Genomic DNA, 23,912 nt, shown 5'->3' on the forward strand with positions numbered 1-23,912 from the left:
TTGGGGACCTAGTATTTCTGAAAAGAGCAATGCCTCATACTGATAAGCTAGGACTCAACGGGACATAATGGGATATAACATCTTTTTTTAACTACAGCTCCTACTGCTAGGCTTGTATCGTTTCTTTGTGGAGTGTTTTTTATTTAATCAACTTACAGGCTACCTCAACGACAATTGCAACTCATGGACCAATTTATTAATTTAAATTTAGTAAATTTATTACCAATTTATTAGAGAATAAGAATACAGTTGCTAACATTTTCTACTTGATCTCCTTGCCTAGATCAAGATTAGTAACTTCTTTGATTCTATGGCTACCTCTAATCTAAATCATGTTTTCAGTATCCATAGCAAATATTGTTCTTTGCACTATAACATTAAAGGTTGTAACAGAAATCTTTTTATTTACATAGCTTCAGCAGTGGTAACACCATACCATTGTAATGCATATAGTTAGTCCTTGATCTATGACAATTGAGAATTTAAGTCAGGGTAGTTGTTAAGTGAGTCATCCTGGTCATTAAGTGCATAATGTAGTAGTAAGTGTGATGCTTAATCACTGGGTGTTTTTGCCAGAAAATGGCAAAAAAATTGCAAAATGCAATCATAAATGTGAGCCAAGTTGCCAACAGCCTGAAATGTGATCACATGACCATGGGTTTGGGAGCAATGCAACATTTTGTGATGGCCTTTGAGGCCAATGTAACTTTGAATTAGTACTTAAGCAACAGTTACAAATTCTGGACTATTCACACAAACAATTATTTTACAACACGACCCATCCATTTACATACATGAAGGTTGTCTTAAACAGCATAAATTAGCAGTAATAGATTAGGTTATGAAGTTGAAAATCTTTTGACTGATAGTGTGCTTAACTGTACCTTCCTCTCATTGGTCTGTTCCCACATCATCCCATTTTATCTAAATAATTATTAGCAGGGACATGATTCATCTCTGTTGCTATACAAATCAGACTGGACAGTTTGAAAATATATTTCTTTTCTGGAGGAATTTTGTAGGATTAGCCAGGATTGGACATAACAATACCCAATCTGGCTAATCCTGCAAAACCTCCTAAAACAACAGTTCAGGTAAGACTGTCATTTTCTGGAGGAATTTTGCAGGATTAGCCAGGATTGGGTATTGTTATGTCCAATCCTGGCTAATCCTGCAAAACCGCCTAAAACAACAGTTCAGGTAAGACTGTCATTTTCTGGAGGAATTTTGCAGGATTAGCCAGGATTGGGTATTGTTATGTCCAATCCTGGCTAATCCTGCAAAACCGCCTAAAACAACAGTTCAGGTAAGACCAATTGTTAATTTGCAAATAATGAATCAGCCACAATTTGGCATTTTGAGCTGTTGGAACATTTGAAGCAGCTGTTCCAAGGTTAAAATACTTTCCGTATCCCCTATTTTTAAAACTATTTTTTCCAGACTAAAGCAAACCTGATTTAGAATTCATCAGATACAGGTTCTATCTTTAAATATATCCAATCCTTTTAATGCATGAATCTTGTTCAAAATTTTATTTGCTTTAGATGTTCTTGGACCCCGTTGTGCAATATTCTTCGTTCAAGCATCAAAAAATGGCCAGACTAATGTAATATATATTATACTGTTTTTTAAATTTTGAACAGTGTTGGAAAAGTTTAAAAATACTGATGTAACTATATGATAATAAACATTAAAGTATCTGGGAGCAATTTTACCTGATCAAATTAAAAACATTTTCATATTTGAACAAATTTCAAAATGAAAGCTTTCAAGCATTTCATGACATTTAGCTTAAATTTGCTCAGTCTCATTCGTAGATAAAGCACATTTCCTTGTCACACTGAATCATTCAGCAGTTTGCAAATACTGCACAAGATGACAAAATAATGACAAAATATTCTGTTCAAGAAGTAAAATATTTTACTCAGCAGGAAAGCTGGTCTTCAATGTTTTTGTTTTTTCCAATTTCAAATTATTTTCTAACTTATTTGACAGTTACTATCTGCAATTCAGTTCAACAAGAGCTTATGAATAAGCAGGTCTGAAGGTCTATGAAGGAGGTCAACAATGCTAACTATTAAGTTTCATTAGTAGCTGTTGATATGCTCATTATATGTGCATAGAATGAATGTGCAATTATAGTGTTTCATCCTATCTAAAAACAAGATCAAGCTTTGGCTAGTTTCTTCTATATAAATATACCTCCAATGCAGCATTTGCTTTAAATTTACCAATTTTGCTGAATAATAATAATAATTCTTAAGTCTTGTTACCTTCACCCTATAGAAAGAAAAGAGGCTCCAGTGAAGTCTACTTCAAGTTCAAAATGAGATGTCAATACAGGCAAAATATGTCCTGCTATTATATTCCAATTATTACATCAGAGTTATAATTTAAACTATAATTGCATTCACATGTTTAAGAGTAACATTTATAACTTAGTGTTAGCCAAATGCAGCATGTACATAAATACTAAAACCTGTGCTAGAACATGGTAATTTTTTCATTTATAAACTTGTTCATGGAAGCAAGGCACATAACTCAGTATTGTAAAATTATAAATCTAATTTTCAAAACTGTTGAGACAGTCCTTTTATACTGAAGCATGATTTTTCTTTTTAACAATTTTCAATTAGATTCTTCATTTTTCCTGTAGGTTTCAGCAGGTGTGGGCCAAACTGAAAAGAAAAAGAAAGCATAAACTAAAGGAAAAAAATCCATGTATTTTCCCCCCTTTCAATGTGTGTATATAATGAGCTGGACTTTTTACTGACCAGCAGTTCATGCCTACTACTAAAACACCTAGATCAACAGCTGGGGAATTCTACAATTTTAAGTCCATGCCTTTTAAATGTGCCAAGTTTGAAATACATTGCTTTAGATTCTATTAGTGGGAGCACTAAATGCACCAGAATGAAAGGAACTTTCCCGGACATGTTGCTCCTTTAACTCAAGGAATGGAAAACCAATCATAAATATTGGGACTGATAATAAGCCATTGTTAAAAGTATGAGTGGAGGTTAGTCAATCTCTTGAGATGAGGCATTCTGGAGATCTCTAGTCCTGAATTTATGTAAATTAAGATGTAGCTTGTCTTAGCCTAAAGTATGAACATAACCTTGGTGGCTTGTAAACTGGCTGATGCCTGATGTTAGTATAACCATTCCACACCATGGCTCAGCACAACATACAAACTTTTGACCAAGCACTTACCAGATTTGTTTCAGAAGTTGAAATCTGTTTATCACTTTCACTTGAACTGTCACTACGGTATCGATATGCAAATTTCTTTTTAAGAGCTTCAGCTATTACTGCAGCAGGATCTGTTGGATCAGCAGTTTTCCTTATAGTGCTTTCCTCCGGCCTTCAAAAGAATAAGATAAGGCTTTGACCCACAGACTTTGAATGATGCAAATACATGTGCCATTTTCACCAATGAACTTTTTTTTGCTTTCACACTTCAATGTCTTTCGTAACGACTCTAGTGATTTGATTAACTACCCCAGGAAAGTCAACATTGTAAATCCATCACAGTCATGTGATATCTCACATGACAAGAGTCACTTGGTTATGTGGTTACAGGTTCCAATATACTCTTTAAAATGGCTGTTTGAAAACCAAACTATGAACTTTAATCATGTGAATAAAGCAAACAAATGATTATCTCATCTCTATCTCTGCTTAGAAATAATCAAAATATTGCACTTCTTCCCTGCAATCCTTTCTCTAATAAGTAAAGGGGAAAATGTACCTTTTCACTGAGCGCAGCTTTACATTGTTCATGTCTTTCAGAATATCTAGCATGTTTGGCATTTCAAGCTTCTTTGGATCACCATCTATCAGAGTTGTGCCAGAATTTATTCTTTTGCCTTTGCGCTCTTTAATAAGGTCAATGGCAGAAACACTCTGCTGAAGTGGTGGTGGCGGCGGTGGTAGGGGTGGAGGCGGTGGCGGTGGTGGTGACGGTAAGTCAGAAAGGGATGCAGAAGAACCTATTCCAGCTGTAAGAACAATGTACATTTAAACATGCTGCAAATATGTTTAATAATTTTTTGTTTAAAAATATACCCATTATTGTGATTATCAAATAGAATCAGCACTGAATTGCTATCACCTAACACTATGTTCCCTCTCTGTTCCCTGGCAGTTTCCATTTTTAACACAAAATATAATGAAAAAGGTGATATTTCTTTTAAGGAAATATAGCTTGGCTGTAAATGGTTATACTGACCCCAGCACTGAAGCGGCTTTCTAGTGTATGGAATTTGTTTATTACTTTTCTGTAGAGCTAAACAAAAAAAACTTCTGTTTACAAACATAGTTTATTATGTTTTCTATTCCTGTTTCCTGCCTAGAGATATAGGAGTTAAGATTGATAGCTGTATGAATTTGTTAACTAAATATAAAAACATTTAAAACACAGAAATATCATAAAGCAATGGAGAAAATAATAACTATTTTTAGTTTTTGTAGTTATTTAGTTATTTTTAGATAACAGTTCTAAAGGCCAATGAGGGTGCCAGCCTAATCTCAAAAGGGAAACCATTATATGAGGGCTGTAAAATAGAAAACCAAGGCCCATAAACCCTGGTCCCTTTTACTTTCTACACATGGTAGACCATTAAAAGATACTGGGAAAATTTCACCATGAACAGGTTGATCAATTTCACTTCTACAGGGAAAAGGTGGTTTTTAAAAGTATTCTGCTGCCAAAGCATATATGGCTTTATAGGTTAATATACCCCACCCCCAGCACTTTGAACTTACTGCTATTCAATCATGAACGAAACAGGAAATGACCGTTGTCTTACCTGAACGGTCCTTCTACCGTTAAGGGAATCCAATCATGGGTTAACTTAGCCCTTTAGCCTTGAGACTGAGTATGTAAATTTCTAAACCACGCCAACTCTGGCTGGACTTCCTTCCTTTCTTCAGTTTTCGCACGAAGTCCACCGAGAATAAGTATGTCAATGTCAATGAAGCCGCAGGCAATCCTGGTACTAAAAAACAGTCAAGTCCAGTCAGAGATAAGATAGTCACAGAGTCACAATCAAGGTGGAGCCCTGGCCAGCCGAAACTGCGGGCGGGTTTGGATTCCCTTCGCAGCACCCATAGAAGGACCGTTCAGGTAAGACAACGGTCATTCTCCTGTGTGCTGCTCTGGGAATCCAATCATGGGATATGCCAAAGCAATTAATTCCCAGGGCGGGAACTAGGCTGGTCAGGCTCCTCCGCAGAAGGAAGGACCCTTTGCAACACTCTCCGCCCGAAGGATGCCTCAGCCGAGGCATAGACATCAAGCTTGTAGTGTCGAATAAAGGGTGAGGGTGACGCCCAGGTGGCCGCCCTGCAAATTTCCTCTACAGACGCTTGTGTAGCCCAGGCCGCTGTGATGGCCGCACTCCTGGTTGAATGAGGGGTGATCCGCCTGGGAACCGGTCGTGAGTGACTGTCGTACGCCAATGCAATGCACGCCTTCAGCCATCTGCCGATGGTATGAGAAGAAACTTTTTGTCCCATTGACGAAGGTTGGAAAGAAACAAACAGTGCTTCCGACCTCCTGAATGAAGCCGTACGCTTCACATAGTGACGAAGAGCCCTGCGAACACCCAGATGGTGCCACTGGCGTTCCTGAGGATGCGAGGGATGAGGGCAAAAGTCCAGTAGGACGAGTTCCTGTGTCCTGTGAAATAGCGAGTTTATCTTAGGGAGGAAAGCCGGGTCCAAACGAAGCACCACCCTGTTCGGATGGAAGATGCAAAGATCCGCGCGAACAGAGAGCGCTGCCAGCTCCGACACCCTCCTGGCCGATGTGATGGCCACCAGGAACACAGTCTTGAGCGTCAACAACCGGAGACTGATGGAGTGGATCGGCTCAAAGGGAGCAGCTGTGAGAGCTCTGAGAACCAAGGTCAAGTCCCACGTGGGATAACGGTGTACGGTCGGCGGTCGTAAGTTGGAAGCACCCTTCAAGAAGGTTCGGACCCGCGAGTGCTGAGATAAGGAGCGGCCTTGACCTCCCCCAATCACAGTAGACAAGGCTGTGACCTGCCGGCGAAGTGTGTTTGGTGCCAGGCCTTTGTTGAGACCGGATTGCAAAAAGTCCAAAACTTGAGGCACCGAGGCCTTGATGGGGTCGACCCCGGTGCGCCGGCACCACCGACAGAAGGCTTGCCAAGTGGCCTCGTAAATACGGGTAGTCGACGGGCGACGGGCTGCTTGAATGGTGGAGATGACTTCATCGGAATAGTGAAGGGCCGCTAGAATAGCCCGCTCATGTGCCACACGGCTAACTGTAGCAGTTGGGGGTTCGGATGTACGAGAGCCCCCTGGTTGACCTGAATCCGATCGTCCGGAATCCTCCACGGACGCGAAACGGACAGATGGACGAGGTCTGCGTACCAGGGTCGTCTGGACCACATCGGGGCGACCAGCAGCACTTCCGCCTGTTCTGTCAAGATCTTCTGAATGACCGACGGAAGGATCGGGAGAGGAGGAAAGGCATAAAGAAGGCCGGCCGGCCACGGACTGCGCAGAGCATCTACCCCCTCCGCCCCCGGGGTCTGGTATCTGGAGTAAAAGCGGGGAAGTTGCGCGTTGTGCGGGTGTGCAAACAGATCCACCTCGGGTTGGCCGAAGCGGCGAGAGAGCTCTTGGAAGAGAATGGGGTGGAGTTGCCACTCCCCTTGATCCACAGTTGCCCTGCTCAGCCAATCCGCTTGTGTGTTGGCCGCACCCGAGATGTGTTCCGCCCGAATCGATGAGAGTCTGGACTCCGCCCAATGGATTAACTTTTCCGCTTCCAGCATCAGAGCTCTGGACTGGGTGCTCCGTTGGCGGTTGATGTGAGCCTTGGAGGCCACATTGTCGGTCAAGACCAACACATGGTTGTGAGAAACAATGTCCCGAAACTCCAGGAGGGCTAGATGGATGGCTCGTAGCTCTAGCCAGTTTATACTGTTCGTCAGCTCCTGATCCGACCAGCGTCCCTGAGCCACCCTGTCCAGGGTGTGAGCTCCCCAACCAAACAGGCTGGCGTCCGTCGTGACCTGAATGCGTTCCGGTTCTTTGAACGGGCATCCTCGGAGAAGCCTGGAGGACATCCACCAACGCAGGGACCGTCGGGCTTTGCTCGAAAGCCGCACCTTGGTTTGGGAATGACTGGTATGCGCTCTCTGGAAGGGCAGGAGAAACCACTGGAGCAGACGCGCATGGAACCTGGCCCAGGGAACCACTCCGATGCAGGAGATCATCTTCCCCAGCAGCTTGGACAATGTCACCAGCGGTACCTGTCTCTGAGACAGCACATGATGTGCCAGGTGGTGAATGCTCTGCCTCCTCTCCGGGGACAGGAAAACTTTGCACGTCACAGAGTTGATGGTGGTCCCCAGATGAAGCAGGGACGTGGTCGGGCGCAAGTGGCTCTTGGGCAGGTTGAGGACAAAACCATGATTGCGCAGTGAGTCCATCGTGACCTGCAGGTCTAGCAGGGCCTGGTCTCGAGAGGGCGACAGCACCAACATGTTGTCTAAATAACAATTGATGCGTATTGGAATCGAGCGAAGGGAGGCTGCTAGCACGGCCAAGAGCTTGGTGAACGTGCGCGGGGCCGATGAGAGGCCAAATGGCAAGGCCCGGTATTGAAAGTGGCGGTCGTTGAAGTGAAATCGCAGGAACTTCCGATGCGCCAGATGAATGGGCACATGGAGGTACGCTTCTTTGATGTCTATTGAAGTCATCATGTCGCCTTGGCGGATGGAAGCCAATATGCTCTTGAGAGACTGCATTTTGAATTTTTGGTATTTGATATAATGATTGAGCCATTTCAAATCTAGGATTGCCCTCCATCCCCCGGAGTTCTTTGGTACTAGGAACAAGATGGAATAAAACCCTAGGCCTTCCTGCCCTTTGGATACTTGTTCTATGGCCCTGATGGTGAGAAGATGGTGTATCTCGGCGTCCATAAGATGCCGCTTTGCTGGGCATCTGGGCACGGGGCACCTGATGAACCTTCTCGGGGGGATGGATAGAAATTCTAGAGTGAGTCCCAAGCTCACAACCTGAAGGGAGCAGGTGTCTGATGTGAGCTCCGCCGACTGATGAGCGAAGGCCAGAAGACGCCCCCCTATGGGCCCTATCCCCTGCGAGTCACCGGTACCTTTGAAAGGATCGGTTGCTTGCTCCCCGGAAAGACCTCCTATTCTGGGGCTGCGTCTGACCCTGCTGGCGACCCCTATCTCTGGTTCTAGCGCGGTCCTGGCCACGATCCTGTGCCTGGGAAAACCCCCTGGTGTAGTTTGGGACATAGGGAGCGGGAGCGAACCCCGAGTCCCCGGATCGAAAGGGCTGCCGTCGATTGTAAGGCTGCTGCCTTCTGTTAATACGAGCACTGGTAGAGGGAAGGACCTTACGCTTATCCTGTGTTTCAATGAGAATGGGATTCAACACTGAACCAAATAAGGCTCCGCCCTTGAAGGGCGTGGACGATCCCACTGTTTCTGGATCAAATCAAGAAAGAGCTTGGGAGATGGGATAACATCCTGCAAAGCCACCTGCTCAGCAAAGAGACGCTCAGTGGCATCCAGACCTACAGCAGCACTTTCCTTGGAAGCCGCCTCCCCCATGTGGGTGGTGGTCTTGGCCTTATACAGCAAGGATTTGAAAAGAGCATGCCTGAATAGTCCAGGGGCAGTAGGCTGATCTCTAGGGAGGCCTTCGTCATCGGAAAATTCCCTATCCAAGATTTCACCTTCCTCCACTAAGGCAGATTCTGCACTAAACATGGAGGGTAAAGGCGAAGGAGGATCCGTTTGTAGAATGGAAGAATCCCCTTGCAATGCCTGGGGAACCAGGCCTGAGTGGGCCGCAGTGGGTCTGGGCGCCTGGGATCTACGCATTAACTCTGCATCCACCCCTCTAGAAATGGCCTCGGAAATCATGAGGTATAAATCAGAGGGAAGGCCCAAATCCTGGCCCTCCATAGGCCTGAGGCCCGCAGCTGTGGGGGTGAATGTGGCAGAAGGCCCAGCGCGTGGGGGCGAACGAAGAGAGACCCCACTAGCTTCAGAAATAATTGGTGGGGATCTAGGCCCAAAAACCCCCGCCTCAGGAAGAGGGGCCTGGGGGAGCTGAATATCAGGAGACCAACCTTGCTCATTAACACGCACCGGAGAGATATTTTGCTGAGTCAGAACTGGAGGTGGGCAAATGGGGCCCCCAGATGCTTTTGGGGGAACCTTGGCCTTGTCTTTGCGCTTATGCGACTTATCCCGGGCAGCGGATGAGGCTCGAGGCCTACTACTAGAGGCCCTGGTTGCGGCCCTGCCAGGCCTAGGGCTAGCCCCCCCCTCGCCAGGGGAACGGGGCTCAGAAATTGGCTCTACAGTACCTTTAACTACTGATTGATCAGCCATGATAGGAGATTTGAAAGAGCTCAAGCACTGAAAACAAAGGAATCAAATTGTACACCACTCGCCAAGAACGCCACGTGAAAGCAGAGACAGAGACAAGCGACCTCCTCCCTGAATCAGCAGCCTCGAGTGAGGGAAAAGGGAGGGGCGGTAGAAGTGCGCAGACTCCAGCGCGCGAACAAAATCTGCCTTCTCATCCCCGGGTAGCAACACGCATGCGTGAAATCGCTCCCAAATATGGCGATCGGCATCAAAGGTGCGAAATTTAAATGCAAATGGCAGGGAAAAACCCCAACAGCCGATCCATGCAACCCTCCGGCAGCCGCTCCAGCGAGAGGACGAGGGAGGTAGACGGAGAGAGGGGGGGGAAATAGCCCCGTCCGGCCACAGCTTCGGATCCGACCACGCCCGCAGGCGGGTGCTATCCGGCACCAGAATAGCGGCTCTGGGAGACTCACCGTCCCAATGCGCCGAAACAAAGGGAGGACAGACAATAAGGCCGTTTACAAAGCCGGCAAGATCGTCTTACACTCCAGCTGCAGAAGCCCTTAAAGGGGAAGCACCAATGATGAGGAATCGGGCTGGCAGAAACTGCCACCTTACCTCATAATAGAAAGAAATCCACAGAAAAGGAACAAATACTAATCCAATAATCCTGAGAAGTTTGTCAATTAGTCAAGAGAGAATTGAAATACGTCTCGTAGGCTTGGACTGAGTAAAGAAAACTGAAGAAAGGAAGGAAGTCCAGCCAGAGGAGGCGTGGTTTAGAAATTTACATACTCAGTCTCAAGGCTAAAGGGCTAAGTTAACCCATGATTGGATTCCCGGAGCAGCACACAGGAGAAATAACATTTCACTGTTGGGTAAAAGGAAAATTGGAAACACAGGCAAAAAATTATGTGTGTCAACTGAACCTTTCACAAAATTGTTTTTAGATACTTTATAAGAACAGTCACATGATAAGTCTCATTTTAAGATCTTCCAATCAAAATCTTTACGATTAGCAAAAGTTTGTAATACAAATCCCAAGATCACCTTGACTCTTGATTGTCTAATGTAACTTTGCCCAACCTATTACTAGTATTATTCTTTCCAGTGCACCAGATTACGCTTTTCATCACATGCGCTCAGCAAAGTATGCTGGTTTACAATCATGGGTGCTATCATCTACCACAAAGGGAAAGCAACAGGTTGTGGAAGGCAGGCAAAAGATCATATGTGCAGAAGGGGACAGATAGAGAAGTATGCCATTCCAGATCTTTCATGTCAAGTTAAAGAGAAAGACTACCACAACTAATTTTCTAAATGTCGTAATTTATACACCAAGGATATTTGCATCTGAATCTAGTATTTTTTTGACTAAAGGCATAGCACTTAAAGCTTACTAACATTGAGGAATGGGCAATTTGATACCTGCTGCCAAATTTTGTTCTTGTAGGCTCACAATTTTGGCTATTTGTGCTCTTAAATTAGCAAGCTCATTTTCCAATATATTTATTTTCTGCAATGCTTCGTCATTTTTGGCTACTGCAGTTTTGGAATCTTCCATTTCTTGTGATTTCTTGGGCAACAATTCTTTAGTACTTGAATCTCTTCCTGAAGAGCCTTCACTTTTAAGAAATGGTTGGGATTTTGACCAGCCTTCTGATCTATAATAATAAAAAAAAAGTTTGTTTTTTTCATCATATAGCATAAATCTCTTGATCAAAGTTAAAATTCTGTCTATTAAGCCAAATGACTTATTCTCTGCAAATGTAGAATGCTGCCTTTGCCATGTTTGTATTTAAGCTAAAACAATGTTTAGGAAGTTCCTGTAAACATCAGAAACCATACTGTGTTTTGTTGGAAAGAAGGTGAAGGCAAAGGCTTCATTTTTATTCCTTGGCCTTCAGCACAGATGTTAGAAATCTAATAGCATTAAGAAAAACATAAATTGTATTTAAATAATAAAATGCTTTCATGAACAGATGGTTTAGAAATTAAATTCAACCACTGTTTTTCAATTACTGTATCTGCAAACAGTGCAGAAAAATTCATCTATACAGATATTATTAATCTAATAATATTTTAACAGCTTTTTTATTCTAATTTCTTGGTCTATCTGAGCTTTAAAAGATGTCTTCTACTCAGATGCTTAAAATGTTACAAGACATTTTATAATTTTGCTTTACTGATTGTTCTCTGGTTTCTTCTACTTTCTACCTTTATAACTGCAGCAACTGCTAAAGCCCCTAAAGATCTTGTGCAAACACTTTTCCTTTTGTACTAGAACTGCTGTCAGTCGTCCCCCCCCCCTCTTTTCAAGGGCTTTCACTATACATGACCTTATCTAAACCTACTTCACAGTAACTAAATCAAAGTAGGAGAAAATCAAATAATATATTATCAGTGCTTTCATTTTCATATTTCTTTTGCTTTGTTATTTTTTAAAATTATCTGTGAACTTCTCTGGATAGAATCAGATTATTACAAATCTAGCCAATACATAAATTCACATGTTTTCAATACTGGAGTATCAATAGAATATTCTTCCCCATTCTTTTATATGTAAAAATGTAACAACGGTCATCATTGTGCCAAAACCAGTTGAAAAGAACTGGAAAGAATCTAGATACAGGAGGTCTTCAACTTACAACCATTTGTTTAATGACCATTCAAAGTTATAATGGCAAAACGTGCTTATGATGAGTTCTCACTCTTATTACCATTGCAGCATCCTTATAAGTCATGTGATCAAACTTCGACTGCTTGGCAACTGGCATGCATTTACAATGGTTGCAGCGTCCTGGAATTGTCATTTGAAGCCTTTCTAGGGAGCTTCTGACAAGAAAAATTAATGGGGAAGCTGAATTCACTTAAATAACCGCATGATTCATTTAACAACAAGTCATCTGCTTAACAACCATGGAAAAAACAGTCATTAAATGGGGCACAATTCACTTAACTTGCTTAACATCAGAAATTTTGAGCTTAATTGTGGTTGTAAGTTGAGGACTACCTGTAATCTATTTCTTTAAAATGGATTTTCCTTTCCTAGAGTTGCAAATAACATTCTGATTCTTTCTCAGAACTCATTCTGGCTAAAATAATATTGGACATCTATTTGTTGTCTACTACCCAGATATTTTGGTACCAAAATAGGAACATACTATAAAAATATATGCTTATATAACCATGAAGTTATTGCGTAAACAGAAAGGCTAGATAATAAAACATATTTATTACGTTTTTAAAAGAATCCCTAAAAATTGTTTTTTCCCTTGATCAATAATATTGGCCAGTTTTCATGTTATCAGAAAACCTGTAACCTCATAGAAATTGGTTAGTGGTCAACAGGTTATCTATGAAAGCTTAAAGAGCCAGTAATAGAGGATAAGCTTTGAGAAACATACCGGAACCGTGTATAGACTTTGTCTCCTTCATTATCTTCTTCAGCAACCCACCCTACATCTACAAGGGAGACTACTGCCTCTTCTTTTAGTTGGTAAGATTGAGTGCTTTCTGCAGGCTGAGAAGTAAGCTAGATTGATTGGATAATGTTGCATATTAGAACACATGCCTCGATCACTAGGACATCACCATAAAGGTAACATGAAGATAAAATACATAGTGCAATCATGAATAGAGATGGAAGGGAAAACAGGTTTATACCAGAGTTAAAACACCAGTGTTTTTCTCCCCGCATTTAGGCGAGGTTTCAAATTTACTATGAATCCAATCTAAGAAATCTAAGGAATGTATTACAGCATTAACATTTCCACTGTTGTTTCCTAATGCATGGCATGACATACAAATTGGGTACTACATATCAAATACAGGTTAGGAAATGTACATATACTAACAAAATTACATAGGTGAATAATCTGATTAATTTCAAACTATTTCTCATACATATTGCATTATATTTGGATGAGAAACCAAAGACAGAAATTAGTTTCAGAGAAAGAAACTCCAAATCTTACACTAATTGTTTCTAAATGTTATTTTACTGTACTTGTTTCCACATTTGGCAGCCCAGGTAAGGAGCCATCAAAAGTACTTAAAGAATAAGAACTACTTTCTAGAAATAGCTGAAGTTAAATTCGTCAACACTGTAAGGTTATATCTATCGAAAATCAAGCCCATGCTTGCTATTCTACAGCATTTAACAAAAGTATTGTCACTGTGACTATTCTGGACAATATTGGATCATTGTGACATAATTTCCAAAAAGGAAAAAAAGCCTTTTAATAGTTTAACACTTTATTCAGAGATCATTTTCATGGTCATGTGAAACTAGAACTTTTCTATATTCAATAATTGCAAGTGGATTAGAACTTCTTGCTTGATTATTATTTCAGACTTCAGTTGCTTTTTTGGAGACCTGCCATAGGACAAACTCAGATTTGTCTTTTTTCAGGCTTTAAAATAGATAGGCAACTAAACTCAAGCATTGTGAAAAGATTAAACTTGGGGCACCAAAATAAGTATCTAAATTTCCCATCTACATTTAAAATATCTAGCTAACTATACTAATTAAGTCTCATACACCCTATTAAAGTAGAAATCCAAAACGTATTTGTCTTTAAGAAAAGTTTTAATTTTTCAGCAAGATTTTGCTCTTAGGTTTCCAAAAATGACAAAACAACGCCATTAAAGTTCTTTAGCTCATTTTCCATGCACAAGAAAATAAGAAATACAGAAGTTAAATTAAGCTTCTTAACAATCAGATTCATATGTAAGTAAATACCAATAGTTAAAGTGAACTTTAGTGAAAAAAGAGAAGACTGACTTACAGTAGGCTCAGTGCACGATCCTGTGATATAATAGCTAGAGAGCAAGAAAGGAAGAAAAAGGGAAAGAGAGAATGCTATAGAAAAGTTTCAAGAAAGCATGAAGACAGCTTTAGGTTTATTTTAAAATGAATAAACAGATGGCAGAGTTTATTCTCCTATCATTCAGAAAACTATAGTACTTTTCAGCAAAGGACAGGGAGAGAGAATTTTTTTCGTCTAACAACTATTTTAAATATCAAACACATGACAACTTAAAACACACTTGTATCTTTCTACTCTCTTGGGCTTGGTTTTAAACTGAATTTGTGCCCACCATTAAACTTGGCATTTCTCTTTGGTGAATGAATTGGTGGAGGCTTTCCAGAGAAAAGTTTTGATTAAGATAGAAGATATTAGTCCTTATTCTTTTATTCTATAAGCAATATTTTGAATCAATTTCTGCCCAGGTTTTATCAAAAATATTCAGAAGTCACTGACAGCTTAGATCAGTAATATCATGAAATAAATATAAAGGTAAATGACTTGCACATATGTGCTAGTCATTTCTGACTCTAGGGGGCGGTGCTCATCTCCGTTTCAAAGCTGAAGAGCCAGTGCTGTCTGGTCATGTGGCTGGCATGACTAAGTGCCAAAGGCGCACGGAATGCTGTTGCCTTTCCACCTAGGTGGTCCCTATTTTTCTACTTGCATTTTTACATGCTTTCAAACTGCTAGGTGGGCAGAAGCTGGAACAAGTAATAGGAGCTCAGTCCGTTATGCGGCGTTAGGGATTTGAACCGCCAAACTGCCACCTTTCTGATCAACGAGCCCAATAATAAATATAGCTACAGGTAAAATATTAAGGAAAGAAATATTCAATATTTTATCCAAGAAAAAAAGGACATGATGATATTCACATATCTTACAAAATGTTTCTAAGCTGCTGAATTTGTTATGTGTAAATATGATTTTATCTTTGAATGCCATTTCCACTCAAAAACTGTTACAAGAGTTCTATAAAATTCAATATTATTGACATTGAATTAGAATAGAAATAAATCATGACCAATCTTTCCAAAAACATGTTCTCCCTCCAACTTTGAAATATAACAGATTAGTTCTACTATAAATCACAATTACTGAAAAGTCTTTTCAGAATTCATTACTTAGTATGAAAAGAAAGTTCTATTTAAAATACATGGCAAAAAATAAACCTAACAGTAAAAATATACTGAATTTGACCTTTGTGTGATCAATGGTATTCATAGTTTGCCATTTTCAACATAATTACAAAATGATTTTAAACATTCTTATTTTGAAGGAACTATTTTTAAATCAGAAAATACTACCATTTTTCACCTACTTTTAAATATGTTGACATTCCTCCTACGTATGTTTTATTCCTTCTTGATGCAAATGTGTGTGCATCAGCAGGGTCCTAAACCCAATTATCATTTTTTACAATTTTTGGGCACATTCCTGCCAGTTTTTTGGCAAAAATATAAATAGGAATCTGGGGGTGCAGTAAAAAATGTCCAAGTGCATATTAAACATCTAAGAAAGAGAAAAACATCTAATTGCCATTTACTTAATCCACAAGAGAGAAAAAATAACATCCACAGATGTAATTCCTTAAGCTGTAGACAAAAGGAGTCCTGTTTCTACAATAATTTACAGAAAATTTAGAGCCAGCCACTAACTGCAAAAATTGTAGTGCTGTTCTACAGCATTATCTTAAAGTTAATGCAAGCTGCAATATTCTACTACAAGAAGAATCCTGAGGCAATCTCCCTCTCAGAATGAGAGATACACACTATTTGCCTATGTACAGTTTTGTCTTTGACTTTGTGAGCTTTATTATATAAAAATATATCCCATAACAAATAAATATTTTGCTTACTATTTCAAAATAAAATATGGTATCAAAAATTCCACACTTATCAAATGAACTCCTGTGGATTTTTTAGGCTGATATTTTCTTCTCTCCAGACTGATGCCACGAAAGCTTTAAGTGGCAATATCTTGCAGAATAAATATTTTGTGAAGTATATTTTACTCTGAAGATTCAGAGTTTAAAGAACAACTGACAGATTCTGGAATGTTTTAAAGAAATAGCAGCACGCAAACCAGTGAAGTTAATAATCTGTTCAGAAGGGAAATTATTTACATTAAAGTATCATGAAAGCAGTTTTAATAACTCTTCAGTGGAACTTGCAAATAAATTTCATAGCTTATCACTGGAAAGCTTCACACTCCAGTTTTGTTGGCTTTATGGGAAGATTACACACAGATGAGAAGAGAGTTATTCAGGATGTACTGTAATTCAGGATATATAGGTTGCACTTCATAAACTAGTGAGGCCAGGATATAACATTTCAGTTCAGTTGCATTTAAAATACAATTTAATAAAAAATAATTATATAATAAAATCACATCTGTTTCTATCATATAAAGAAATTAGAATTCAGCAACAACTTTAGGAAGTCTTTAGGATGTGTATTTGTTTCAGGACCTATGTATGCGCCTCAGACCAAACTTCTGTTATAGTTTCATTAGATATTTGAATTATTTTCTATTCTCATCAATGAAGACTTCGGGATCAGTACATCCAATTTATCAATCCATGTCATTTTCATTTAATTAAATTTTAATCTTTAAATTTAATATAACTACTAAGGAAATAATTTAATTTGGGGGTGTTCCTATTTTTTGTTCCAAACTGACAGAAAGAAACTTCTATCCACAAATAACACAGACCCAGATTTTTAGGTCTTACTAGTTTTTGTAAATCAAAGCAAACAAGTAAACATCTTACCTGAAACTGAACCCTTGGACACTGTATCAGAGAAAGGTTGGAACCAATTTTTCTTACAATACTTCTGTTTGGGCCATAAGTTTTATTTGACCAAAGCAACTGAAAATAAAAAAGTCTGTGTCAATATTACTTTACTTCGAAGTTTTACTTACAGTTAAATAAACCCTGTTTTTGTATAAGCATGAATCAAGTTGCATTGTAAGCCTGGATATACAGAAAACAGATTTAAAATTTAAGATTTATTTTATTATATACTTCCCAGAGTCATGCAAGTGACATGGGCAGCTATATAAATTTGATAAAGTGGCACAATATTCTGTCCAATAACATTTGAATGGCCTCACAATCAATATCTCTCTTAAACCAACAAAATTATTTTGATTATATTTTATAATGTAATGAACTATTCTCAAACATAATCCAGAAAACTTTAGGCATACTTATATTCTAAAATTCAGTTATATTTAAATCTTATACTGTGTATTCATGCCTTTTTAATGTCATTGGCATTTATGCATGCCATTCCTTATACATTATTCAGACTTTTAGTTTTTGCAAATATATCACTGTAATAATAGGTATACTTACTGATTCCATAATTAACCCAACTTGCATAAATATCACTCTAAATAGATGTTTAATCCAGCAGATCATCTAGAATAAAGTAAATCTTTCAGTAATTTGTAATTTGACAACCTGAGCTTGCTAGAAGGTAGAAGGTCCATAGTCAGCCTGGAGAGAAAAAAAATGCTTAAAAGAATATGCAACTGTTTCAATGTGAGAATTCATCTCAAAATAAATATAATAACAGTATTTTTCACCAAAAGTATATAACTGATACTGTATTTTCCCCAAAATAAGACAGGGTCTTATTTTCTTTTGACCCCTGAAATAAGCACTTGGTCTTATTTTCAGGGAGGTCTTATAATTTTTGAGCTGCAAAAGGCAGCGAGCGTTGTCACGGCTGCTGCTGTGTTGCAATATTTTGGGGGAGGGCTTATTTTAGCACATGAGCTCAAAAGCCCGATTGGGCTTATTATCTGGGAAGGTCTTATTTCAGGGAAATAGGGTAGTTTTAATTATACACCATCTTAAATTAAACACTATATTTTAACATTCAAAACAGGAAAAAAGGTTAGAAGGAAAACAACATAAGCAAGAACAATTGTATAAAAATATACTTTTAAAGTTATACAGGGTATACCACAAGACAGAACCCATAGACAAATCACAATATATTTTATTATTTTTTCAGATTAAAATGTTATTGTAGTTAGGAATGTTCAAAGATCACACTTCAAATGAGCACAAAACTGGTATCCAATTCAATTATTTAATGTAATTTATATAATAAATTGTCTATAGGACCAGCTGGGGTACCAGCAACTGAAAACAAGTATAATTTTGAAAGTACACTGTATTAAAACATTTAATATACTTTAGGCAAATAATATATTAAAAAGTCTGTATGGTGAGTATGGCAGGACCTGGAGACAGCAAAAGAGAAGATAAAGAACTGGAGGAAATCACAAAATATAAAGACTTGTAAATAAAAGTAGAATGACTGCAGCAAAAAAAAAAGAGCAAAGATAGTACCAATAGTAATAAGTACCTTGGGTGCAATCCTAAAACACAATGCCAAATACTTTCAGCACTGACAAAATCAGCATCCATCAATTGCAAAGGCAACTTTATTGGAAGCGCTTATATGCTACAATGATACCTCTTAACACCATGAAACATCTATATATCCGAAGTCCTTGGGTGGATAAAAATACTAAATGCAACCACTAAAATATATGGTTTAATAGTGTGAAATTTAATCCCTGAAAATGAATTTTCTTCCACAGCAAATATGCATATCCCTAAAGAATAAAATTCCTTCTTACTCTGCTCACAAATAAGAACAATTTAGTCAAGTGAACGTAGTTATGGTTATTTTGGAAAGTAATCAAATTTCTGAGCTTTGTAATGGAAAAAATGCAACCGAAGAAAAGGAAATGAAATTCAAGCAAAACTGCTATCATGAAATACTGGATTATAAACTTGTTTTAGTTGATGGTTAATTTCTCCTAGCAGAGGAAAAATACATTCATTTGGAAAGGCAGTTCCTAGTTTTAGCTTTATTACTTGTAGCGGTTTTTATTGGCTGTTCAGTTGTCAGTTTCTCACCTGGGAATTGCAGTTCATGACAAAAGCTTCACAGTTGACATTTTAAAAATATTCTTTTAACCTGAAATAAAATATAGTATTTGTTCTTAAAAAGGAGTATTGACCTTAACTAGATTCATTTTTGCTCCCGGAGCTCAAAGCATTTTATAGAGCACTTTTTCTTTCAATTTCTTTCTCATAAGAGCAAACCTGTAATGGAGTGAGAATGACTAACCCCAAATCATCATCCAATAAGCATCCATAGCTGAGGACTTTCTATAATACTTCAACATGTTAACTTTAATACCCATCTTGGCTCTCCTAAGAGCTTCTAAATGGAAACTCCTGTCTGATCTGGATAAAAAAGAAGTTATCCCATTCTCAAAATTAAATGTAACAACATAGTACATTTTGGCCTCAGTCATGGTTATAAGATGAGGAATACCTGTACAGTTGCAATTCTTCATTAATATGATCAATTAAAACAAAGAGATTTATTTATAACACAAATCTGTCCACAAAACATCCCATCAATCACTTAGAACGTCTCTTGGATTTATAAATTCTAGTAATATGAAAATGAGAATTTACATTGCTAAAAGGTATTATTTTGTATAATTATTTTGTAACAAGTACAACCAAGCTATCTGAGAACAGTAATGTACTACATAGAGAATAAAATAAACAAATGTGATTTGTTCAGTAATGTTTAACACTGACAAGATCAAGGGCAATCAGTAAGTTTCAGCTATTTTATTTTGGCTGCTTTATTAAATTATTTTTTATTTCTATTTTTTACTTTGCAGATATGTGGGTTCTGGAACGTTAATTATAAAATCAAGTTGAAGCAGACAGTTAAATAGTTTTTTGTGCTAAGGACATAACATTTAAAGTAGATAAGTTATTATTTTGTTTTTGATAGACGATCCAGTTGTGTGAAAGCTTGTTTACAAGTATAGAATCAAATAAATTAGTAAAATGTCAGCCTATCATTAATAATGAATAATGCACCCTAAATTTTAAGACATTTTTTTCCATTTTAGTTCCTAAATTTAGAATTCAATATTTAGAACTTTAAGGAGATATTAGAATGCTTCTTCTAAGGACTAAGAATCCAGAAAAATACTCTCTCTCATTTATACTGAAGTTGTACTGACTGTTGACTGTGGGTCAATGACTTGATGTCAACTGTAAGCAAACCATGATAAGATTTTCTCCATGGTGGTCTTTCCTTAATCTAGTCTTTCAGGTTTTCCAGTGGTGTACTCATCACCAATATAATTGCTTCTATTAGGAATTGTTTCTATGTACTATGTTCTATTATAAAATGCATTTATTATTTTGGTTTATATTGTGTATAATTTTTATTAACTTATACCAAGCTTAGTTATGCACACTTAATACAACTATTTTATAAATTGCTAACAAAATGACTAATATAGCCGTTATCACCTTTTTGTCAGTTGCTATATACTATGAGTACATGACCATTCCTTGGTAACTTTCTATTTGTCTTTGAAGTAACTTAATTGTGGCAGAATCAAACAAATGACTGAGCCAGAGGTTATAATAATCAACTATGCAAAATTACTGGTTTTGCACACATGGTTGCTACAAATGTTGCAACTCTTTAAGTTTAATTTATGGGAAAACATTTTCGTTGCAAATACAATTATACCGGTGACAAGCAAGTATCAGTACATAACATAAAAAGATCAGATTATTTTCTATCTAGCTTAGTTTAGTTGCAAATTCATTGTCAGAATAGTTTTATCTGATGTCAGTTATTTCATATAATTCCCTACTGCATCCATTTAACTGCAGAAACCAAATATTGTGATTACAGAGATTACAGACAGTTCTTGTTTAGTGACTGCCTCATTTATTAACCATTCACAGTTACAATGGTGAAAAAAGTAACTTTGTGAGCAATCCTCATATTTATAACGTTTCAGATCTGTAAAGCAAAGGAAAGCTGAAGCAGAGTCATGGGGTTACATAGTGATTTCACTTAATGATTAAGTTGGGGGTCCCAATTCTCACTAAATAGTTCTGTGTGTTTATCATTACCCTATTTCCCAAAATATTATTGAATCCAACCCCACAATTTTTTTAATATTTTCAATATATACTTCAATATCTTAACTACCAAGTTCTGAAGCATTTTGACTATAGCTGTCAGATCATGAACACATTTTCTAACAATAAAAGTAATGTAACAGACATAGCTAATGTCAGAGATGAGCAAATTTTTAGTTTTTGCCAGATAAAGGTTGCACTGGGAGATGATTCAAAGTGGGAGAGTGATGTGTTAACCATGTAGGAAGGATGATTTTAAAATCATTTTGAGTGAGAGAATCTTTTTAAATGTGCAGGAATCTTACCATAAATCACAGATGTTGTGCGCCCCACTTTGAATTTTCCACTACTTATTAGTTAAAAGCAAATTCTGGATGGGTTTACCGAGTTATTTATTTTGAACCACAGTTCTTAAGCCTATCGTTCACAAGACAGCTGAGTCTTCTCCACCCGATTATTTTTTTGTTGTGGTGCCCAAAGAAATAAACAAGGAAGAGGAGGAAAATCTGGCACTATTAGAAGCAACAAACGTGACCGCGGAAATTCCGTTTAGATGCAAGAGCAATTGTAAGGGTAAATTGCCTTCTCCGGAGCAGCCCAAGAGAGAAGGGAGAAGACAATCGAGGGAACCGGTGTAAACCAGACGAAATTTCTCAGATAAGCCACCGGGGCCTCGCAGAGGGGAAAAAAAAACATCCAAATACCAAAACACTACGCCCCGAAGAATTTAGAAAGGGCGCAGAGCAGTAATTTGAGAACCACCAGGTTTAGGCCTACCTCAAAAATCAGATCCTCCCGGAGACAGGATGACATAAAACGGCCCTCCTGCGCGTACTCTTCGTGCCCCAGCCGAACACGCTCCCACCCGGCTCTGCCTTGATGGACGGGGAAGAGGGGGGGGGGGGGAGAAGAGGCGCAGGGCCAGAACGGGGAGTCGCCGGCTAATAGGGCGCAAGAGCCAAAGCAGTTGTCGCCGGGAAGGCACGACTCTCGTCTCCCGCTTTGGGGAAAACAAAAAGCGGCGCCCGGCAACGTCAGCCGAGACCTTCGGCGGCAATGGCTCGTGTCCTTGACTCACGATTGGCGCGTTCTCTCTCTCCGCCCCGACCTGACAGGGCGCCGTTCATCTCACGCCCGAAACTTCGTGACAGGGTTGAACGGTGACAACAAAAGGAAGGCCCTGAGGTAGATGGAAGCAACTCACCCGCTCGTCAGACCGCTCCAGGGCTTATTCCTTGGCTCGGACTCTCCCGGAGCCGCTGGGTCCCCGCCGGCCAGCAATCCCTCGATTCCCTTCGTCGGTTTCCCTCAGCAACCAATCCTGCGGAGCGCCGGCAATAGGCCTGGCCAATCGCTGACGGCCATTTAGGGAGGCGAGGCTTAGCCTTGCAGTCCGGCTAGATGACGTCGTCGGTAGCATCATCAAGAAAGGATAGAAGCCCGAAGACTCTATGATCTCTGGAGTGACATCCGCTCCATAGGTCTCCCTTCTCCTCTCGATGGTTTCACTAAGTTCAAACCCCCGCCTAATGTTTCGGATGAGCTATTTGCGACAAAGACAGGAAAAGCCCTGCTCTTCAATATCAAAGGATCGCGTAAGGAGCGCCATCTAGTGCTATTTCACTACTATCTAGTGCTAAGTTTGCGTAAAGGCGGTAGTTTGCTTTTTCTGTGCTGCGGTAAATTTTGGCACTATTAATTGACCGACATGCCATACATCGTTATCTACTTAACAGCCACAGGTTTTCACCATAATGCTCTGTCCCAAATTGGTCCTTCAGGTCTTTCAACGGTATCTCATCACCGCTCCAACAGTGCCCATCTACGGTATCTTACTGCTGGTTGTCCTACTCTCGGATATTAGCAGAGAATCCTTAAAAAAAGAGCACACATTCAACATATTTTCAGATCCCTTTATTTTGCAATTCTAGTACTACACAAAATGTTTTATATAGAGTAAAACCAACTTATTAAAACTTAAAAGTCTTTTTCAGGGTTGCAGAACTGTATCTCTCCAAATTCATCACTGTAATCCTTGAACATTAGGTGCATTAGTTGTGCCTGATGAGAACTGTATTTCAATCTGTAGCAAACCAAAGGTTAACTATGAGAACACTGAACTACAGATGTGATAACCACCCTCAACCCCAAACACCATACCAACAGGTTAAGGATATTGGAAAGTTTAATATTTGATCCTTTGCTTTTGGAATCTTCAAATTTTGGTCAGGATGGATGCAATGCTATATCTATGGAGCACCAGATTAGCAAAGACTAGCATCTTGAAAGCATGTCACACTGAATTGTGTGAGAGGGTAGCTTTCTGTGATTTTGATGTACAAATAAAACAAGTCATTGCTACTATTGCAAACAACACTGTAGATGTTTATGTATAACTTAATCTACTATTTTTTTTTAAAATCTATTCTCAATTAAATGTGTACAGGATTGCACCCTTAACCACATCCATGTGTTTCCTAAAGACCAAATGAATTTGTCTACTTTAAAAGTATAGTACACCTATACACTTATATATTCTTGCTATCTATGATAGCAAAACTTTACAGAGTTTGTCATCAGAGATGCTAATTATGTATAGAGGCCTATTTTGAAGCACCATGTATGTGAGTGTAGAGTAGAAAATTAAAGAATTAGAATTATATTTATGGTAGCAGTTGCACTTCAGCAAAGTTATTTTCTGGG

General features: G+C 39.0%; 1 protein-coding gene across 3 annotated transcripts; it reads right to left on the bottom strand.

Moving 5' to 3' along the window:
• Positions 1–1,610: 1,610 nt before the first annotated feature.
• MTFR1 (mitochondrial fission regulator 1) lies at positions 1,611–22,607 on the bottom strand. 3 transcript variants are annotated; one of them, XM_087707002.1, is made up of 9 exons: positions 22,414–22,607; positions 19,152–19,212; positions 17,568–17,711; positions 16,980–17,078; positions 12,803–12,930; positions 10,800–11,059; positions 3,752–4,001; positions 3,214–3,364; positions 1,611–2,678 (listed from the first exon to the last, which is right to left on the bottom strand). In XM_087707002.1, the coding sequence occupies exons 3-9, from the start codon at positions 17,631–17,633 to the stop codon at positions 2,619–2,621; spliced, it is 1,014 nt and encodes a 337-aa protein (XP_087563128.1). In that variant the 5' UTR covers positions 17,634–17,711; positions 19,152–19,212; positions 22,414–22,607; the 3' UTR covers positions 1,611–2,618. The 3 variants fall into 3 exon arrangements, with proteins under 3 accessions (XP_087563128.1, XP_013911700.2, XP_087563130.1); XM_014056225.2 differs by having other exon boundaries at positions 10,824–11,059; positions 22,414–22,593; XM_087707004.1 differs by lacking the exon at positions 19,152–19,212 and having other exon boundaries at positions 22,414–22,606.
• Between the last annotated feature and the right edge of the window lie 1,305 nt (positions 22,608–23,912).

This window comes from Thamnophis sirtalis, unplaced genomic scaffold (assembly GCF_051295495.1).
Source record: "Thamnophis sirtalis isolate CommonGarterSnake01/CBP01778 unplaced genomic scaffold, rThaSir2_p1.2 scaffold_2, whole genome shotgun sequence".
Lineage (NCBI taxonomy): Eukaryota > Metazoa > Chordata > Lepidosauria > Squamata > Natricidae > Thamnophis > Thamnophis sirtalis.